Source organism: Mizuhopecten yessoensis, unplaced genomic scaffold (genome assembly GCF_002113885.1).
Source record: "Mizuhopecten yessoensis strain PY_sf001 unplaced genomic scaffold, ASM211388v2 scaffold11177, whole genome shotgun sequence".
NCBI lineage: Eukaryota > Metazoa > Mollusca > Bivalvia > Pectinida > Pectinidae > Mizuhopecten > Mizuhopecten yessoensis.
Genome location: NW_018408918.1, coordinates 488,491 through 505,936, shown reverse-complemented (window position 1 = coordinate 505,936; position 17,446 = coordinate 488,491). Strand labels below are relative to the sequence as shown.

At 36.1% G+C, this 17,446-nt stretch overlaps 2 protein-coding genes across 2 annotated transcripts; one reads left to right on the top strand and one right to left on the bottom strand.

Annotated features, from left to right (window-relative positions):
• Positions 1–316: 316 nt before the first annotated feature.
• LOC110440267 (serine protease 42-like) lies at positions 317–7,451 on the top strand. The gene is made up of 6 exons (XM_021483241.1): positions 317–323; positions 2,193–2,376; positions 2,700–2,796; positions 3,398–3,566; positions 5,551–5,687; positions 6,343–7,451. Exons 1-6 carry the CDS (start codon positions 317–319, stop codon positions 6,493–6,495), a joined length of 747 nt encoding a protein of 248 aa, XP_021338916.1. The 3' UTR covers positions 6,496–7,451.
• A 2,869-nt stretch (positions 7,452–10,320) lies between these two features.
• Positions 10,321–16,777, bottom strand: LOC110440292 (BET1 homolog). Its single transcript, XM_021483265.1, has 4 exons — positions 16,614–16,777; positions 15,861–15,958; positions 13,130–13,186; positions 10,321–12,013 (listed from the first exon to the last, which is right to left on the bottom strand). Exons 1-4 carry the CDS (start codon positions 16,630–16,632, stop codon positions 11,858–11,860), a joined length of 330 nt encoding a protein of 109 aa, XP_021338940.1. The 5' UTR covers positions 16,633–16,777; the 3' UTR covers positions 10,321–11,857.
• Between the last annotated feature and the right edge of the window lie 669 nt (positions 16,778–17,446).

The following is a 17,446-nucleotide window of genomic DNA, read 5'->3' as shown; positions in this document are numbered from 1 at the left end:
TTATTGTTAGGTAGGTAAGAAGATAACAACACATATACAAAGCAATTAAACTCAATAAAAGTCATTTTTATTACAACAAAAGCAAATCCATTTCCATTAATTAAATGTTCCGGATTCAGTTTTCCAGATTGTATTAGATTTTCCTTTTATTACCCCGTTTCTAACGACTGGGGCAAATGATAATTAAATGACTTCCACGATCTGCCCTGGGCTTGGTAAAGCACTCAACTATCACCCTGATGACGTCTTCGAATGATGAGTGGTCTCTATAAATTGATACCACAATGTCCGTCCCCATTTAAATATGACCACTAAGATGACTGGTTTGTTGTTGACAGTATTTATTGTTATAAATGGTATTGGCGAATGTATTGGAAATGGTCGAAGACGTAAGTAAATGTTTAATCTAAATATTTATTTATTGTTTAATTTTTGAAATATATAATGTACTGGACTAAAGTACTAAAGTTGCATCATTTATGTAGGTCATTGTTATGCATATAAATATATAATACATACAATATACATAGTACACAAATATGCATGTATATTTACATTCTGTGTTGCATTTGCCTATATGTCGTTAGTAAACCAAATTGCAGTATATGAGACTGTATACTACAATTTACAGTGATACGGCCAGTGTAGGAATACAGCGCGCACAAGGTAAACAAACATGGCCGCCCGATACTTTCGATATCAATAGGCCTATAGTCGGAAAACATTCTGGTTTCGTTAGCATTTAGCAATATAGGTCATCGCAAAAAAAAATAAAGCAACTTGACAAATTATGACAATATAGATTTATTATAAGATTTGTAGGTACCACAAAATTATTGTAAGCGCCATTCTAGATACGAAATTAACAAGTTTGTCAACGTCATCACACAGGGGATCGGTTCGAGATTTTGAGTTATGCATAACATCAGTGAATAACCACAACACTAAAATTCAGCATTTCTAAAACCTTGTAATAGTCGAGGGTATCGACAAGGTTATTAGAATGTGTATAACTACTTTATTTAAGTGTTGTGGTTTTTCAGTGATGTCCTACTCAAAATCGCGAAACCGAGCCCCTGTGAACGTCGTCTGCTAGCGATGCTTATCTGACCGATTAGACATGGAATCTATTTCAAACGAAATGTTCTTGGAAACGTTATCACCTACTGAAAGGACCACTTTAATCAAACATTTCCGAGTATATATGCTTCTGAAAATAACGTTATATTCCAGTCGAAGGAAACATAAGCGTTTCCGAGGAAACAATCAAGTCCGTTCAGCGCCGCATCACTTCAAAATACATGTAATCTATCAATGCGCGAAAAACAGCTTTAATTTTAAACAAGCAGAAGTTATGCAATTATTAATAATTTTTCAACATATTCACACTCATATGAAATAAATGCTTAAGCTAAGTTTGTGTTCAAACCATTTTTGTGCGTGTGGTTTTCAATGACACGAGGGACTATATTATTTCTTCTGGAAAAGTCGGCTGTTCGGGGATTTGAACTTACTGACGTCACTGATATGATAACAGGGAAATTCAAACGTATTTTTGCTTCAGTTACTATACAAAACAAACTATATACATATACGGACGGGCGACATTCTATTTATCTGTCACCCAAATTGCATTCAAATCGATTGTATACTGCATCTGGTAACAGTTCAATGCTGAAATATACTGAACACAGTATATATATGTATTCGATATACACGGTGTTATCTTTTTTTTTTGCACAAGGACTTTATTATCATTTCATTATAACATCAGTAAATATAGTAAACATATCAAATACAAAAAATAGTAGATACCAATGCTCTTTCGTAAAACTGGCAAATATTCCATAGTGGACTGTTGAAGCTACCACAGCGACCTTGGACTTTGTTACAGCTACAATTTGACCTAAACTAAGATGTTAAACATTTTTTACACGATTTATGAGTTTAGATCAATTTTGGGTAAAAATTCCCACCCCCACGCCCACTCCACCCCACCCCCACCCCCGCCATGATGATAGATACGTATTATGTTCTTTGAAGGTGGTATTTTCCCGAAACTTGATCTAAACCCCTAACACCTGTAAAATTACTCTGAACACCAGTTTAGGTCAAAATATAGGTGTAACAATTTATCAGGTCCCTTTGGAAGCTCCTGCTAAGGTTTAAAAACATCGTTTTCTTTACTGAAGTTTCGATAGACGACAAAGTAGATGGCAGCCATGATCTTGTTGCAATCATTGGAGGAACAAACGCTGGAGACAGCGCCTGGCCCTGGCAAGTATCTGTCAAATACATGCACAGGTTTATGTGCGGGGGCACGCTGCTCAACGAAAATACCGTCTTAACAGCCGCGCATTGCATCATCAAACGACGGTAGGTTCTTACACACCCTGTGATGGGCCCTACAAAGAGGGCATCCACATTTTAACAGATTCAGAAAGGCTCTTAAAACATATGAATCTTGCGTCATCATCAGACAGCCCCTTAGAAATGCTTGATAGATATTTGTTGTAAACCTTAGCGTAAATTATACGCTTAACGCAATGGGGAAGGCCTTATGTAAGATATTGGTGTTTCTTTATCTTAATAGAAAGCTTTTTATAGGGAAAATGTCAAAATATAAACAGATCATTAATTATTTTCAAATTGTGCATTTTCATGTAAATAGCATACCTGAAAATACTATTTGTTATCAGGGCCAACTTGTTCCGGGTCAATGTTGCAGACTACAACAGACGTGCATCCGAACTAGAGAGAACAGAACTGTCAGTCAAAGTGAAGAAGGTTTACATCGTAAGTAGTATGTATTAGGAAAGCTTCCTTCAGTTCCGGAGAAACTTTTTCAACAAACGAAATATTGAGTTATACGAATAACTTTCGTATGTCAAATCTAATTATATTTTTTTTCTAACACAAGCACAATCGCCATTCTCGATTTAACATTTAAAGTGAGGCGACTCATTTTCGTCGCAAACTTAAATATTTAATAGCACAATACATTAAATAATTAAAGTTTGTTTCCACCATCACCATCATCATCATCAACAACATCGCTAAAACTGAAGTTCTACTAAAACTACTAAATAAAATCGACACAACTAAACAGAATTAATCTCATCAGAACACAACGAAACTAGGAAAACAAATAATTAAATATTGTAACGTGTGCGTTATAATACACTTCGTTTTCTAGTACGAAATTGAGATGTTTTTTCATCTAGAATTTCCAACTTAATCATTTGTTGACGAATCTATCTGGGTTTTTTTTTAAAAGGCGGACTTGAAGTCATGGAGCAGCAAGAACTCTCAGTTATTAGTTTGAAGTTGTGGTGTTGTGGGGGATTTTGTTTTACAATTTGTGCTGTGATGATTCCTATTCAACTATTCGTTCTAGCATCCGGACTATAACAAAATAACTTTAATTAATGATGTGGCCATTCTGAAACTTAAAAAGCCAGTCGCCTTCGGAACATACATCCAGCCCATAGAGCTAGCCACGTCCGCCATGGATGTGTCATCGTACACATGTTACATAACAGGGTGGGGCCTCCGCCACATAGGAGGTAAATGACAATTATTCTACTACGTGCATCAATAAAATACGTAGATTATCATTTCATAAACTTCACAAAATGTAATCCTAGTATAAATAGTGGACATTGTTTAGTAAGCCAATACCTGAACTATCCTGATCCGGCAGTTCCCCGGTGTAATTTAGTTGTTCCATGGGATTCAACGTTTTTTCAGGGTTTCTTTTGTTCCTGTAAATTGTTCGACTGTCTGATCGGACTTTCATTCTAATAGCTGTTCCCCGCGTCAAATTGGTTGTTTGTGTTGTTGTTTCCAGTGGCCAACTGATGCTTCCAATATTCCACTGGCTCTTAATATAGCTAGTCAGTGTTTCATTGGCTCTTAATGTCGTCTTCGCAGCGTTTTGTTGGCTTTACATCTTGTTGTTCCCATTGTTTTGCTGGCTCATATTGAGATCCCAACGTTTCAATGACTCTGTGTAGTTATTCCCGGTGTTCCATTGGCTCTTAATGTAGTTGTTCTAAGTGTCCCATTGGCTCTCTCAATGAAGTTGGTCTCAGTGTCATATTTGCTCTGAATGAAATTGGTCCTAGTGTCCTATTGTCTCTCTTAATAAAGTTGGTACCAGTGTCCTATTGTCTCTCTTAATAAAGTTGGTACAAGTGTCCTATTGGCTCTCTTTATAAAGTTGGTACAAATGTCATATTGACTCTCTTAATAAACTTGATACAAGTGTCCTATTGTCTCTCTTAATAAAATTGATACAAGTGTCCTATTGTCTCTCTTAATGAAGTTGATACAAGTGTCCTATTGACTCTCTTAATAAAGTTGGTCCTAGTGTCCTATTGTCTCTCTTAATAAAGTTGATACAAGTGTCCTATTGTCTATCTTAATGAAGTTGATATAAGTGTCCTATTGACTCTCTTAATAAAGTTGGTACCAGTGTCCTATTGTCTCTATTAATGAAGTTGATACAAGTGCCCTATTGACTCTCTTAATAAAGTTGGTCCTAGTGTCCTATTGTCTCTATTAATGAAGTTGATACAAGTGTCGTATTGTCTCTCTTAATGAAGTTGATACAAGTGTCCTATTGACTCTCTTAATGAAGTTGATCCTAGTGCCCATTGGCTCTTAATGAAGTTGGTACAAGTGTCCTATTGTCTCTCTCAATGAAGTTGGTCCTAGTGCCCATTGGCTCTTAATGAAGTTGGTACAGGTGTTTCACTGGCTCTTAATGAAGTTGATACAGGTGTCCTATTGGCTCTCTTAATAAAGTTGGTACAAGTGTCCTATTGTCTCTCTTAATGAAGTTTATACAAGTGTCCTATTGACTCTCTTAATAAGGTTGATACAAGTGTCCTATTGAAGTTGATACAAGTGTCGTATTGTCTCTCTTATTGACTCTCTTAATGAAGTTGGTACAAGCGTCCTATTGTCTCTCTTAATGAAGTTGGTACTAGTGCCCATTGGCTCTTAATGAAGTTGGTACAAGTGTCCTATTGTCTCTCTTAATGAAGTTGGTCCTAGTGTCCTATTGTCTCTCTTAAGGAAGTTGATACAAGTGTCCTATTGTCTCTCTTAATGAAGTTGATACAAGTGTCCTATTGACTCTCTTAATGAAGTTGGTACAAGTGTTCCACTGACTCTTAATGAAGTTGGTACAAGAGTACTATTGTCTCTCTTAATGAAGTTTATACAAGTGTCCTATTGACTCTCATAATGAAGTTGGTCCTAGTGCCCATTGGCTCTTAATGAAGTTGGTACAAGTGTTCCACTGTCTCTTAATGAAGTTGGTACAAGTGTCCTATTGTCTCTCTTAATGAACTTGGTCCTGGTGCCCAATGGCTCTTAAAGAAGTACGTACAAGTGTTCCATTAGCTCGTAATGAAGTTGGTCTCAGTGTACTAATGGTTCTTAATGGAGTTGGTCCCAGTGTCCCATTGGCTCTAAAAGTAGATAATTCAACTGTCTTAGTGGTCTAAATGTTGATGTTGATCGTTAGTTCTTTATTTACAGAGTCTATGACAGCTAACACCATCCTCCAGCAGGCGGCGGTATCTGTCATCTCTAACGACGAGTGCCAGAAAGGGCTTAGTGACCAAGTAACCGACGACATGATATGTACTGACGATCCGACGAAGGACACGTGTCACGTAGGTCTTGGTTATTTTTAGCATTTTTTAAGGATCCCTGTACCACCGTTAAAAACTGTAACGGTGTGTGGCTATAGCTTTGATAAACCATTTCTGAACAGAAATCTTTACTTTGCAGGACTTTTATGAATTTACAAGTGAGGTGAAATTAACAAAAGAATACTAACAATGAAAACAGTGTTCTGAGCGATTCTGAAGCATTAAGCGACCTCATGGACTTCCACTTCCTTTTCCTTTTTAGTATGCAAAACATGTCTTACTTCAAGGCATTGACACGACTTGAATCGTACTATATCTCCATCTTGTTATGTCTGCAGTCTGATGAATAATATCCATTACCCTTAATAGCGAAATATTTCAATTTCTTTATTTATCCTTCCAATACTTCAACACGGAGAATCGCTTCTTTACTTATCTTCACCACTGGGTCGTGTGTTCAAGGCCTAGCTAGGTACTGGTCGCAACTAGATCGTTTTTCTCCGGGCAATCCGGTTTACCTTCACCTCCAAAATCGAGAACGTCCTTAAATTACCATAGCTATTATGAAGACGATAAACACAAACGAAACAAACGCGTAACTCGTCGTTTTAGAAGCATGAGCTTCACACGTACTTCAGACAAAAAGTAGAATTCAGTATTTGACTTTGACTTTCAGGGCGACAGTGGCGGTCCCTTACAGTGTGAGATCGAGGCTGGAAGATGGGTTCAGGTCGGCATAACGTCATGGGGAAACAAGGATTGTTTGAATGGACCATCCGTATACAGCCGAGTATCCTACAACAGAGCTTGGATTATTGAATTGATGTGATGATGGCTGCTGGTGCCGACACGGCCTTTAAATTGTATGACTTATCACAGAAATCAATTCATAGTCGATCAATCAGTGAAAGCCACAGGGGCATGAATCCATGCCCCTGTGGTGAAAGCGACACATTCAAATGCTGACATTTCAAAGAAATTTATCAAATGTTGACCAACCGGTGGCAAGAACATGTCGGTATTTGTAACGATACGAAATTCAATATGACGTCACTTTCATTATAGACCAATGATAAGAATAAAACAATTTTAGACCAACCAATATCGCCAGAACATTCAGTATAGACCAACTTGTGACGACACGACATAAACCCACAGGAACCTGATAATTTGTTACAACTACAATTGGCCCTAAACTAAGGTGTTCAGAGAGTTTTACACGTTTGAGCAGTTAATTCAGTTCAACTTTCGGTAAAAATGCCACCCCAAGAATTGAGCAATACCCCTCAAACGGGTTAAGTTACTCTGAACACCTTAGTTTAGGTCTGCATTGGCTGTAACAAATTCGCATGTCCCTGTGGTATAGTGTTATTTGTGTCATCGGGATTTTAATAGAAGAAAATGGTGACTTGTTAAACAGATTTTCTTTAATGTTTTCCTACAGTTTGACCACTCCATTCCAATCCAATGATCAATTTGTTTCGAAATACGATATAAAAAGGAGGGAAATATAATTTTCATAAATGTAGCTCACATGGCGTCTTGGGGGATATAAACGGCCAATCTGTGCTTGGATTGGTCACTGTCCGTAATTACAAAATCTATATATCAGTTATATCGACGAAATGTTAACCGCCTACAAACACTTGAGTGCGTTGAAGCGATTCTAAAAAGGGGAGAAAATCATAAGTTCATTATTTGGGAAATCAGCGGTTTTCGTTCACATCAAGAAAACAAGTCTTCTGAAAACTCACTGAGATTTGTTTTTATATATCTGATATTATGTACAGAGCGTAACATTTATAGCGTTTGCTTACCTTGTTTATATATAAAAAAAAAAAAAAAAAAAAAAAAAAGTCTTGAATACTGTTCTTTTCATTTCAAGATGACTTTTAGTACGGTATGCTACATATATATTGTCTACAATGACGTATCTGTCATTTCCTTCAAAAACGTTACATCAGCACACTTCGTTTTCCCTCCTCAGTGATGTCTGCTCCAAGCTGTTTCTGGCAAACTATCAAGCATATTTACAATAGGGTTCTTTTAAATACTGTATACAACAGTCACTGTATGAACGAATTTTGTTTTAACCCTCCTCATTCACTGTTTCTACACCACATATGTTTCGGAACACTTTGGGCAGACATGTCCATCCTCTAGTAACAAGTGTGAGCCCTAAATAGACGACATGCTACCTGTTAGTTGAGGTTTTTGTTTTTCCAAAAACGACCAGGACAACATTTCTTCTTGAATATTACTGAATAGATTCCAATTAATTGACTACCGGTAATTTCGTTAATACCACTGACTCCACTGACGCTATGTGACTTGTATTACGAGTAATGTTACATTAACAGCAATACTGCAAACGGCTTGGTGACTGAAGCACAGGTGATGGACACACTAATATGATTTGTATATTTACTATCATATACACATCAAAGGACATGCACACAAGGCCATTGTAAGACCAAAACTTACTGCGTGTTAAAACTTACAATACTGCTCTTCAGTTTGGGACCCTCATTATACAAATAACATAAATCAATTAGGAAAAGTACAATGAAGAGCAGCGATACGTATTAAACAAATATCATAACACAAGCTCAGTCACAGATATGATACACAACTTGCAATGGCCAACACTTCACACACACACAGAGCAAGAATACGCATTATTATTCTCTACCAAATAATACACCAATAAGTAGCAATACACACTAACAATCTCATCCCGGCAGACACCAGAACACGTCAAGGACACGTCCGTAGTTACAGACATATCTACACATCCAAAGACACATACAGACATACACCATAACACAGTGGAACCTTCTACCCAAAACAATAATCCAATCAGAAACACTAGCAGAATTCAGGACATGAGCCACATATAACATAATCGTACATATACAAAACCTACAACATAACTAACACTCACTGCTTTTAACCTGTTTTTATCCTATAGCAAATAAAAAAAATCACTCTACATAACAACGCACAACAGCACAAGACCTAAACTCCAAAAATTCCGTAATCGTCAATATTGATTGAGGAAGGTTTATAGATGAAGTGTATGGGCAAAAACATCATATTAGTGTATCCAGCACCTGTGGGGTGAACAAGTTAGGTGTGGCTTCCAGATAGTTTGTGTCAAAAGTTTAAAACTATCGGCTGTATGAATTAAATATATAGCATCAATATTTGGTTTTGTAAGAGAATCGAAAACTCTAAATTCTCTTCCGTACAATTCGTTTTATCCACATATTCACAAACAAGGAAAAGTAACTGGTTCCCTTTACCATTTACTCCTTCGTTTCAGTGTTGCCTTCCCACGCATCTTTGTTGATTTAGCTCAATGTCAGATAATGTGGCCCACGTCAGTGATGTGGCACTCCTTATTAAATGAGTGGCTCTCTAGTGCCACTAACATAGCTGGACACCATCATCATACAACTTAACCTGTTGAAGTCCAATTGCATTAACCAGATTTGTCTTTTGTAATTAATCATCACTTTTGAAGACACAATTCAAGCATGTTTCTTAGTATTTTCCAGGTCCAACCGTTAAAAAAATGGGTACAGCTTCCTTTTTGGTGTACTGATACTGTTATATAACACAAAAATTAACACTAATCAACTGTTCTGAAAAGATTAATCAAACGTTTATGATAAATTTATATATCAATACAAAGCTGTCCTCCTTTAACAAAAATATGAAATGATCCTTTGTAAAAATACAATGCATCACAAGTGCAACAAATCCCCCCATTTTCACACATTGTGTGCCATATCTATGAGGAAATGAATAGAAAATTCAATAATGTAACAGTAACTGCTCTAGCTACTACATCTATTGTCATGGCAAAGAATTGTATCAAGTTTCACGAAATTCCATGGAGGACCATAATGGAATTGATACAGCGATGACAAAGACTTTTCTAAAAATAGTAACATTAACCTTGACTTCCAACGAAAAAATCCAAAATGTGATCTTTTTCAAGGTATTGTCATATCAAACACTTGTAAAAAGTTTCATGAAATTTTGTCAAGTAATGAAGTCGCTGGAGCGATGACAAAGCTTTTCTAAAAATAGTAACTGACCTTCACCAAAGTAACCCCAAACACAAATTTGTTCAAAGTTTTCTCATATCAAACACTTGTATGATGTTTCATGAAATTCCGTTGCGAAATGAAGTCGCTAGAGCGATGACAAAGAGTGTAACATACGTACAGGTGGTCCCTTACACCATCGAACTTTCGTTGTGAGGGGATAATAATTCATGTCAAATGTTTTCAGTTTGTACGTTCCAGCACTTTTCAAGGAATATGGAATAAAAATTCAGTACTGTTCCAGGAAACATCTCTTTTCCAGTAGGTTTCAAGCACTGACCCCAATTTCAGCACTTTTCTGTGCCTAAATGACATGTTTATGTCCCTGTCTGATGGTATTTTATAAAAGATATATCTTATTTATTGTGTCTCGTATGTTCTGTGTTTTCATGCATAACCATCATGATTTTGTTGTTGTAATTAATCAAGAAAGATTGATATTCAGATACACTTCAAAAATACCATTTCCATCCAGGGGAAACACAGACTTGGTTATCAATAAACTTTCTTTGTATATTTAAAACATAACAAATCATTGCTGTAGTATTCATTTTTTTTATTTTAAAACTTAACAATTTATCTATATATATAGATCAAAGTGTCGGACACGTGTTTAAACAAACATTCCTTCTGTCATTACAACACAAAACAAACCATGCCCAATCCCCTTCCCCAACCACCAATAACAATCACCCACAACTCCCATCCTCAACCAACCAGGTGCCGTTTTCAGCCATGCCCAGCTCCCTCCCCCAAACCACCGAAACACCAATAACAATCACCCCTAACTCCCATCCTCAACCATACACCCCACTCTATCCATCATTATCATCACAAACTCCCCACCCTCAAGACATTGTTTCCAATCACCTCCAATTCCCACCTCCATCCCCCCTAGATAGAACGACCATCCACATCATCCCAACGGCCAATATCAACCACAACCAAACTCTCATCATCATTTTCCATCCCCAACTCCGAACTCTCAAGAACCCCATGCTCTTTCATCCTTCATTGATGTAGAACCCTTCGACCACACCCCATCCCAAACTCCCTTGTATCCTGATCATGTTTGATATAATAAGATCCTGTTTCATCCCAACAAAGAGATTTTCTCTAGTCGTGATAGCAAGATCCCGTTTCGAACCCAGTAGCACAATACCTATGGGTTTGACAATTTTCCATCTTAGCGGCATGCTCCTTACCCTCTGATTGTATTCAAATTAAAGAAAATATGTAAAGAAAGTCATGTTCAATTTTTCTCTGGATACTGTTTTTTCCTGTCCTTGCAGTATGCGATATCAATAGTCCAAGCTTTACACTCACAAATGTGACTTCTCAAGTCTCTGGCATACAATTTCAATAAATCTCACTTAATCCTTTTTACCCCATCTCTCTTCTTCTGATTCACATGGATCCATAATGAATTTTCGTTAAAAATATTGCCTTGACATCATAGAATTCATGCAGATTTAATATGACAATAGTCTATTCTGTTACATATTAAAGCATTTAATATAAAAATAACTCTCAAGCTAAACTCTCAAAGAAATTGATTAAAATTCTTTCAATGGAAATTATGGCACATGTTATCATGTTTAAACAGCACAAATTGTACACAAAAATATAAATTTGTAGCTTAAAAGTCCATATAATATTAATTAAGTCCATATGATATTAATTAGGTATTTAAGACATATTAATTCTTCATGCTTGTTTTATGAGAAGATCTTTATTTTTAGGAGACCAAGATATTTTCTGATGACTAGAGTGGTCTTCCATGACATGTTCATGTGGATCAATTACTTATATAAATACACAAGCAGCAATAAATTAAACAATGACAATCAGAGTGGTTGGCAGCTTGAGGGAGAATGAGGGAAGGGAGGTAACTCTACAAAAAATGTTGGTCAATCAACAACTGGATTGTAGTTTACTATTGATACGACACTGCCAGGTCAATGTCAAAGATGTTTCAAGAACGAGGGTCAGCCACTTGAATTCTGTCGTTTGTCCAACAGGTAAATGCTGTAGAGGAAATATTCTGTCAGTAACGTAAATTCTGCATGGCAGAGGTCACCGGAACCTGATGATAACCCAGCAGATAAAGATGACGAACAAAATAAACAGAAACATGTAACACCACAATCTAGGACCGCCTTTACTTGCAATATCCTTTAACCGTCCCATCGATGATTTCAATAATCCTCCGCTCTTGTCGAAGTCATCATCCTTATCACCAAAACAAAATAGCACTGATTATAGTTTCTTTACTCATGTTATTAATTGATTTCTACTCATTTTTAAACATAAATATCATGTTATCATTTTTTATCGATTGCTATCATAGTACAACAAGCAAGAATACATTAAGCATAAATCTTTTATATGAAAATGAGTAGACAGTAAACAAGAGGCCCATGGGCCTTAACGGTCACCTGAGTCTACAGTATTTATTTTTGTTGTTGAAATATGTACCAATTTGAGTAAAAAATAGTATAATGTTAACTTAACTTTGTCAGGACCATGAGCTGATCATTCCTAGACCAATTTTAAGTGAGATCGGCCTATTAGAACTTAGTAGCAAAATAGCGGCCATGGCAGCCAAATTGTATTTCTGATTGACCCGAAAAATAACAACACTTTGTCAGGACCATGAGGCGATCATTCCTACCAACTTTCAGTTCAATCGGTCCAGCAGAACTTGACTTTAAGTTTGAAATAGGTTTTCAAAATGGCGGCCGTGGCGGCCATATTGGATTTCTGATCGACCCGAAAAATAACAACACTTTGTCAGGACCATGAGGCGATCATTCCTACCAACTTTCAGTTCAATCGGTCCAGCAGAACTTGACTTTAAGTTTGAAATAGGTTTTCAAAATGGCGGCCGTGGCGGCCATATTGGATTTCTGATCGACCCGAAAAATAACAACACTTTGTCAGGACCATGAGGCGATCATTCCTACCAACTTTCAGTTCAATCGGCCCAGCAGAACTTGACTTTAAGTTTGAAATGTAAAATGTTAACGGACGACGGACGACGGACGACGGACGACGACGGACGAAAACGGATAGCAATAGGTCACTTGAGCTAAAGCTCAGGTGACCTAAAAAATGTAATTTCTTTTTACAAGTGCAATTAATTTCTCAGAGGATAAATTCAGATATTTTCCTTATCCTGCACAATATCACATTGAAAATAATAAATGTTGATTAAACAAAATTATGACACCACTTCATGCCCTTAGTGTTCTGAACTCATCAACAGTAATTATAGAAACACAAACAGTAAAAAAATGCATTTTCATTTTGATATTCGATGAACTAGTACAGCTTCATGTGACTTACCATTTCTGTTAAAAACTTGTTCTGTTCCCTCACTTCATTTCCCATGTCAATTGTTAGCTGTTTTCAAAAAGAATTCATTTATATATTAAAATTACAAAAAAAGAATTCGTTTATATATTAAAATTACGAAAAAAGAATTCATTTATATATTTAAATTATAATCAATCTCACATCAAGCATCACTAAGTTACTATACGCATGAAAGACTTTTCATCCAAGTTCAGTTTTGCACAGACTGCATTAGACCAAATAAAAATAAACCTATGTTTCCCGTTTCCTGATTGACCCAACTTTTCATGCCGACCCTAATACATTTTATTGGTTTTTCAGTCACTGTAATGCATTTATTAGCCGTTTAGTTGTTCAAAGAGTGCGTATAATTTGTTATGCATTTTATTATTATTCCAGTCTGTGATGTTAAATTTAGCAGGATTTATGGCCAGTTTTTAACAGGATTTCAGCAGCATCAACAATTTTAGAGAATTAACATATTTATTGTAGCAGGTTTTGCTAAGGGACAGATAGTAAGATAGTTCAGTTAGTGAGTCGAAAGAGGAGAAGAGAGTCAAAAGAGTCTTGAGAAAGGAGGTTGAGTTAGGGAGACCAAGTTGAAAGGTCAAGAGATATAGAGGAGAGTAAGAAAGTTAGAATGGTTAAAGTGAGAATTAGGAAGTTAGTAATAATAGTAGTTTTAGCTGTGGTTTGTAGATCTGTGCAGTTTTACAGCTTATAGTTGGAGATATATTAGAGATAACTTGTGTTGTAAACATAGTGTATTAAAATATAAATGTAATTATTTTGTTGTTCAATTAATTTGAACTGGAGGCAGTGGAAATTGAGAACAGAAAGTATTCATCAGTTATACAAAAGAGAACATAACACTGGTGACCATCAGTGGAGTTTGGATTACTAACAATTAGTGTCCAGCAGTAGGGATAATGTAGAAATGTAACACTGGTGACCATCAGTGGAGTTTGGATTACTAACAGTTAAACACTGGTGACCATCAGTGGAGTTTGGATTACTAACAATTAGTGTCCAGCCATAGGGATAATGTAGAAATGTAACACTGGTGACCATCAGTGGAGTTTGGATTACTAACAATTAGTGTCCAGCCGTAGGGTTAATGTAGAAATGTAACACTGGTGATACAGTAGGGTAGCACTACTGTAAAATACAATGGTTATTCTAAAACATTTAGATGGGTCAAATAATAATTTACTTCAATGAATGTGCCGTTTAGGCCTGCTCAACACAAAAACTGTGAATGCATTTGTGTATTTATTTTACACGAATCAAAAATTATATATTTGGTGCCTTTCATACTCTATCAAAACAATAATATATTTTTAACATTCACTTAGGTAATCAGGAGGTTTTCTTCACCAGGAAAACAAATCAGATGAAAAAATAAAATAAAATGTTTTTCCTACCTACCTACCCTATTTTTTTGGAGAGGAAACACACATATTTTTATTTGGCCTTAGCAAACAAATGCAAGTTATAAAGTTTTAGTAAAAATGATTAATATGTTTTGGAACATCTTTATGTCATCTTGTTTTACTGCTGACTAATGGAATCTTTCCATAAAATGATGATATAAAACAGACAAATCCCAACCAGATGGGCCGTATATTATACTTCAACCTGAGCTTGTTTCAATAATATTAATATGTTCCAAAACAATGGATATCAGCATTAGTAATCTGTTTCCATTTCTGATTTGGACATGTACTCTCCTATAGAATGCTGAACGTGTTGTCATATATTTTATTGCTACTTTCAATTATATTAAAATGTCACCTCATTGAGCTATCTGTCATACCTTTGGGGATGTGTGCATCTATTCAGTAAAATGTCCCTCCTTTTATTTGCCACTTCGTTTAACACCAGCATAATATCAATGCCCCCTTTTTTTTCTAAGAGTTCCTTCAAGTGTTCCCCTCAATAGCGCCAGAATTTCTCCAGACAAATGGTGGCAGTATTACAAGGTTTTACTGTAGTCTGTGTGTAGTACAGTACTAATATTAATACCCTGCCTCCTCTGCCCCGGCCGTGTATTAAATCGATCCCATGCCTTGTAATGGAGCAAGCCCGGTGTGAATCACACCGGGGCAATTTTAGAATTAATTGACATCACATTGGTCCGCATCCATAAATAGGGTTGTATGAACTATTTCTGTTGATATCCTGCACAACTTGAAGTTAAACTCTGCTTAAAATGTCTTTAATTATCAAGTTAAAGTAGCAAGCGCAATTGAAATCGGAATTAACCGCCATGTTGAAAAGTTTTTCTCTCATCTGATATAGGTCAGACGTCTAAATATGGGTGTCATGACCCAATATGGAAATTGTAGTAAACATAGCGGCATCAGTAGTAATACTATATTTGGCCATGCAAGCCATATATAGAAAGGGTAATTGAGATAACATCACCCGTTATCTGTCATGGCGGTCGTTTCTATTTTTTCTGGAAGTCAGACTTGGTTAACTTTGTGAAGGAGTTTTTTCATTGGTAAGGTTATGTTTTTTCAACAATTATGTAATATTTTGATAACATTATACTCATATGAGGCGTGAACTTTATGTAGACTTACAGATTAGCACTTTTTATTTTGCTTCATTGGTTGGCATTGGACCAATTCGTAGCTCTGATGATGCAATATAAACAAAATCTCTGGTCGTCAGAAATTAGCTACATTATCGCAGCTATAGTCTGTGTAATACTTACAGATTTCAGAGCCTTGACTTTGCTTGATAACTGATCCTCCATATGCTGATTCTCTGCCTCCAACATTTGTGCAGTAGGTTTATAAGGTTGGTCATTTCCTGTCAGAGAAATAACAACATAATTAACAGATATCTATTATAACATAATCAAACATAACATAACTTGATAGCATTAACCATGATCTCGCCAATAAATTACATTGGTTATAATCAATTAACATGGTAATTGAAAGACTGGTTTTCAAAATGTCATCTCATTGGTCATTTGGTCCTTGTAATGTTTGTGAAAATCCACCAGTAATTTTATCTACATGATTCCCTTTGCACTCTGGTCACTGCTTATAGCCCCTGTCCATCAGTCGCTCCAAAGGCTGATGATCACTGCCAATTTCATCAAAATCTGACAAAAATATCTTAAAAGTCAGAAATATTTTAAACGGAGCATACTAGACAGTAGACGTAGACTTTCGCTATAAGTAGGTAGGGATATAATTCATAGGTGTTTGAAATTCTGACTGTGAATTGAGATAAAAATCATATAGTAATACCCTTATTTTTTTATATGATTTTTATCTCAATTCACAGTGAGAATTTAGTAATACCCTTATTTTTTATAAGATTTTTATCTCAATTCACAGTCAGAATTTCAAACACCTATGTATAATTGTCCAAGATTTGAAAAAGAAACGCCTTCCCTTTAGTTCATGTTTGAATCAATTAATTAAGTGTTATGTTAGAGGATCTCGAATCTTACCCATGTGTGCTCGCCTCATCTTGGTTTATTTTATATCTGCCCCTTTGTAAATGATTCCAATCCTGCTTGATATAAGTTTATCTTCCTTTACACGTATGTTTTACTGACAGGCTGTCACAATATTTGGACCCTAATGCGCTTTGCGTCATCGAAACACGTGTACAGTAGATCATGGTCACGCGTATGTTTACAGTCGCACAGCCAGGGGTACATAACTCGTCCGGCCTCAGACCACAGTACACCCCGACAGAACACCGACTTCCGTCAGTGAGATGAAACCCGTAAGGGTGGATTCATGTAGGCGCAAAACCCTTCAACCAACCAGACCACAGTTGGATAATTTTGTTGCGAAATCAAAATTGTATCACACACACATTATTTGGTTGTCAACTTGATTACTACTGTCCCATGCCAAATTTTTAAAAAGGCGATCCCAAACGTGTGCTTACTATTCTGACATTTTTCTGTGTGGTTTTCCTCAAAAGTATATTGCAACAAATCAGAGTTTATTACAGACTAGAAGCAGAGACGTATAATACATCTCTGCTACAAGTGAGATAAAGATTAAAAAAGGTGCACTGATAATAGTTTCCTTAGAATAATCTGAATATTTTGTCACATCTTGAAAACGGAAAATACATTACAAGGTTTCTTATTTTTTTTATTGACCGCGGACGGTACTTATTTCATACTTAAATCCTAATTCCGAAAACGTAATACATATTTACAGGATAAATGATTAAGAGCTGTTGACGTTTTTCTTGTCTTCTTTGGAATTGGAGCTATGCCAATATATACTGAATTTTTCCATCTGTATTTTATTTTATTTTATT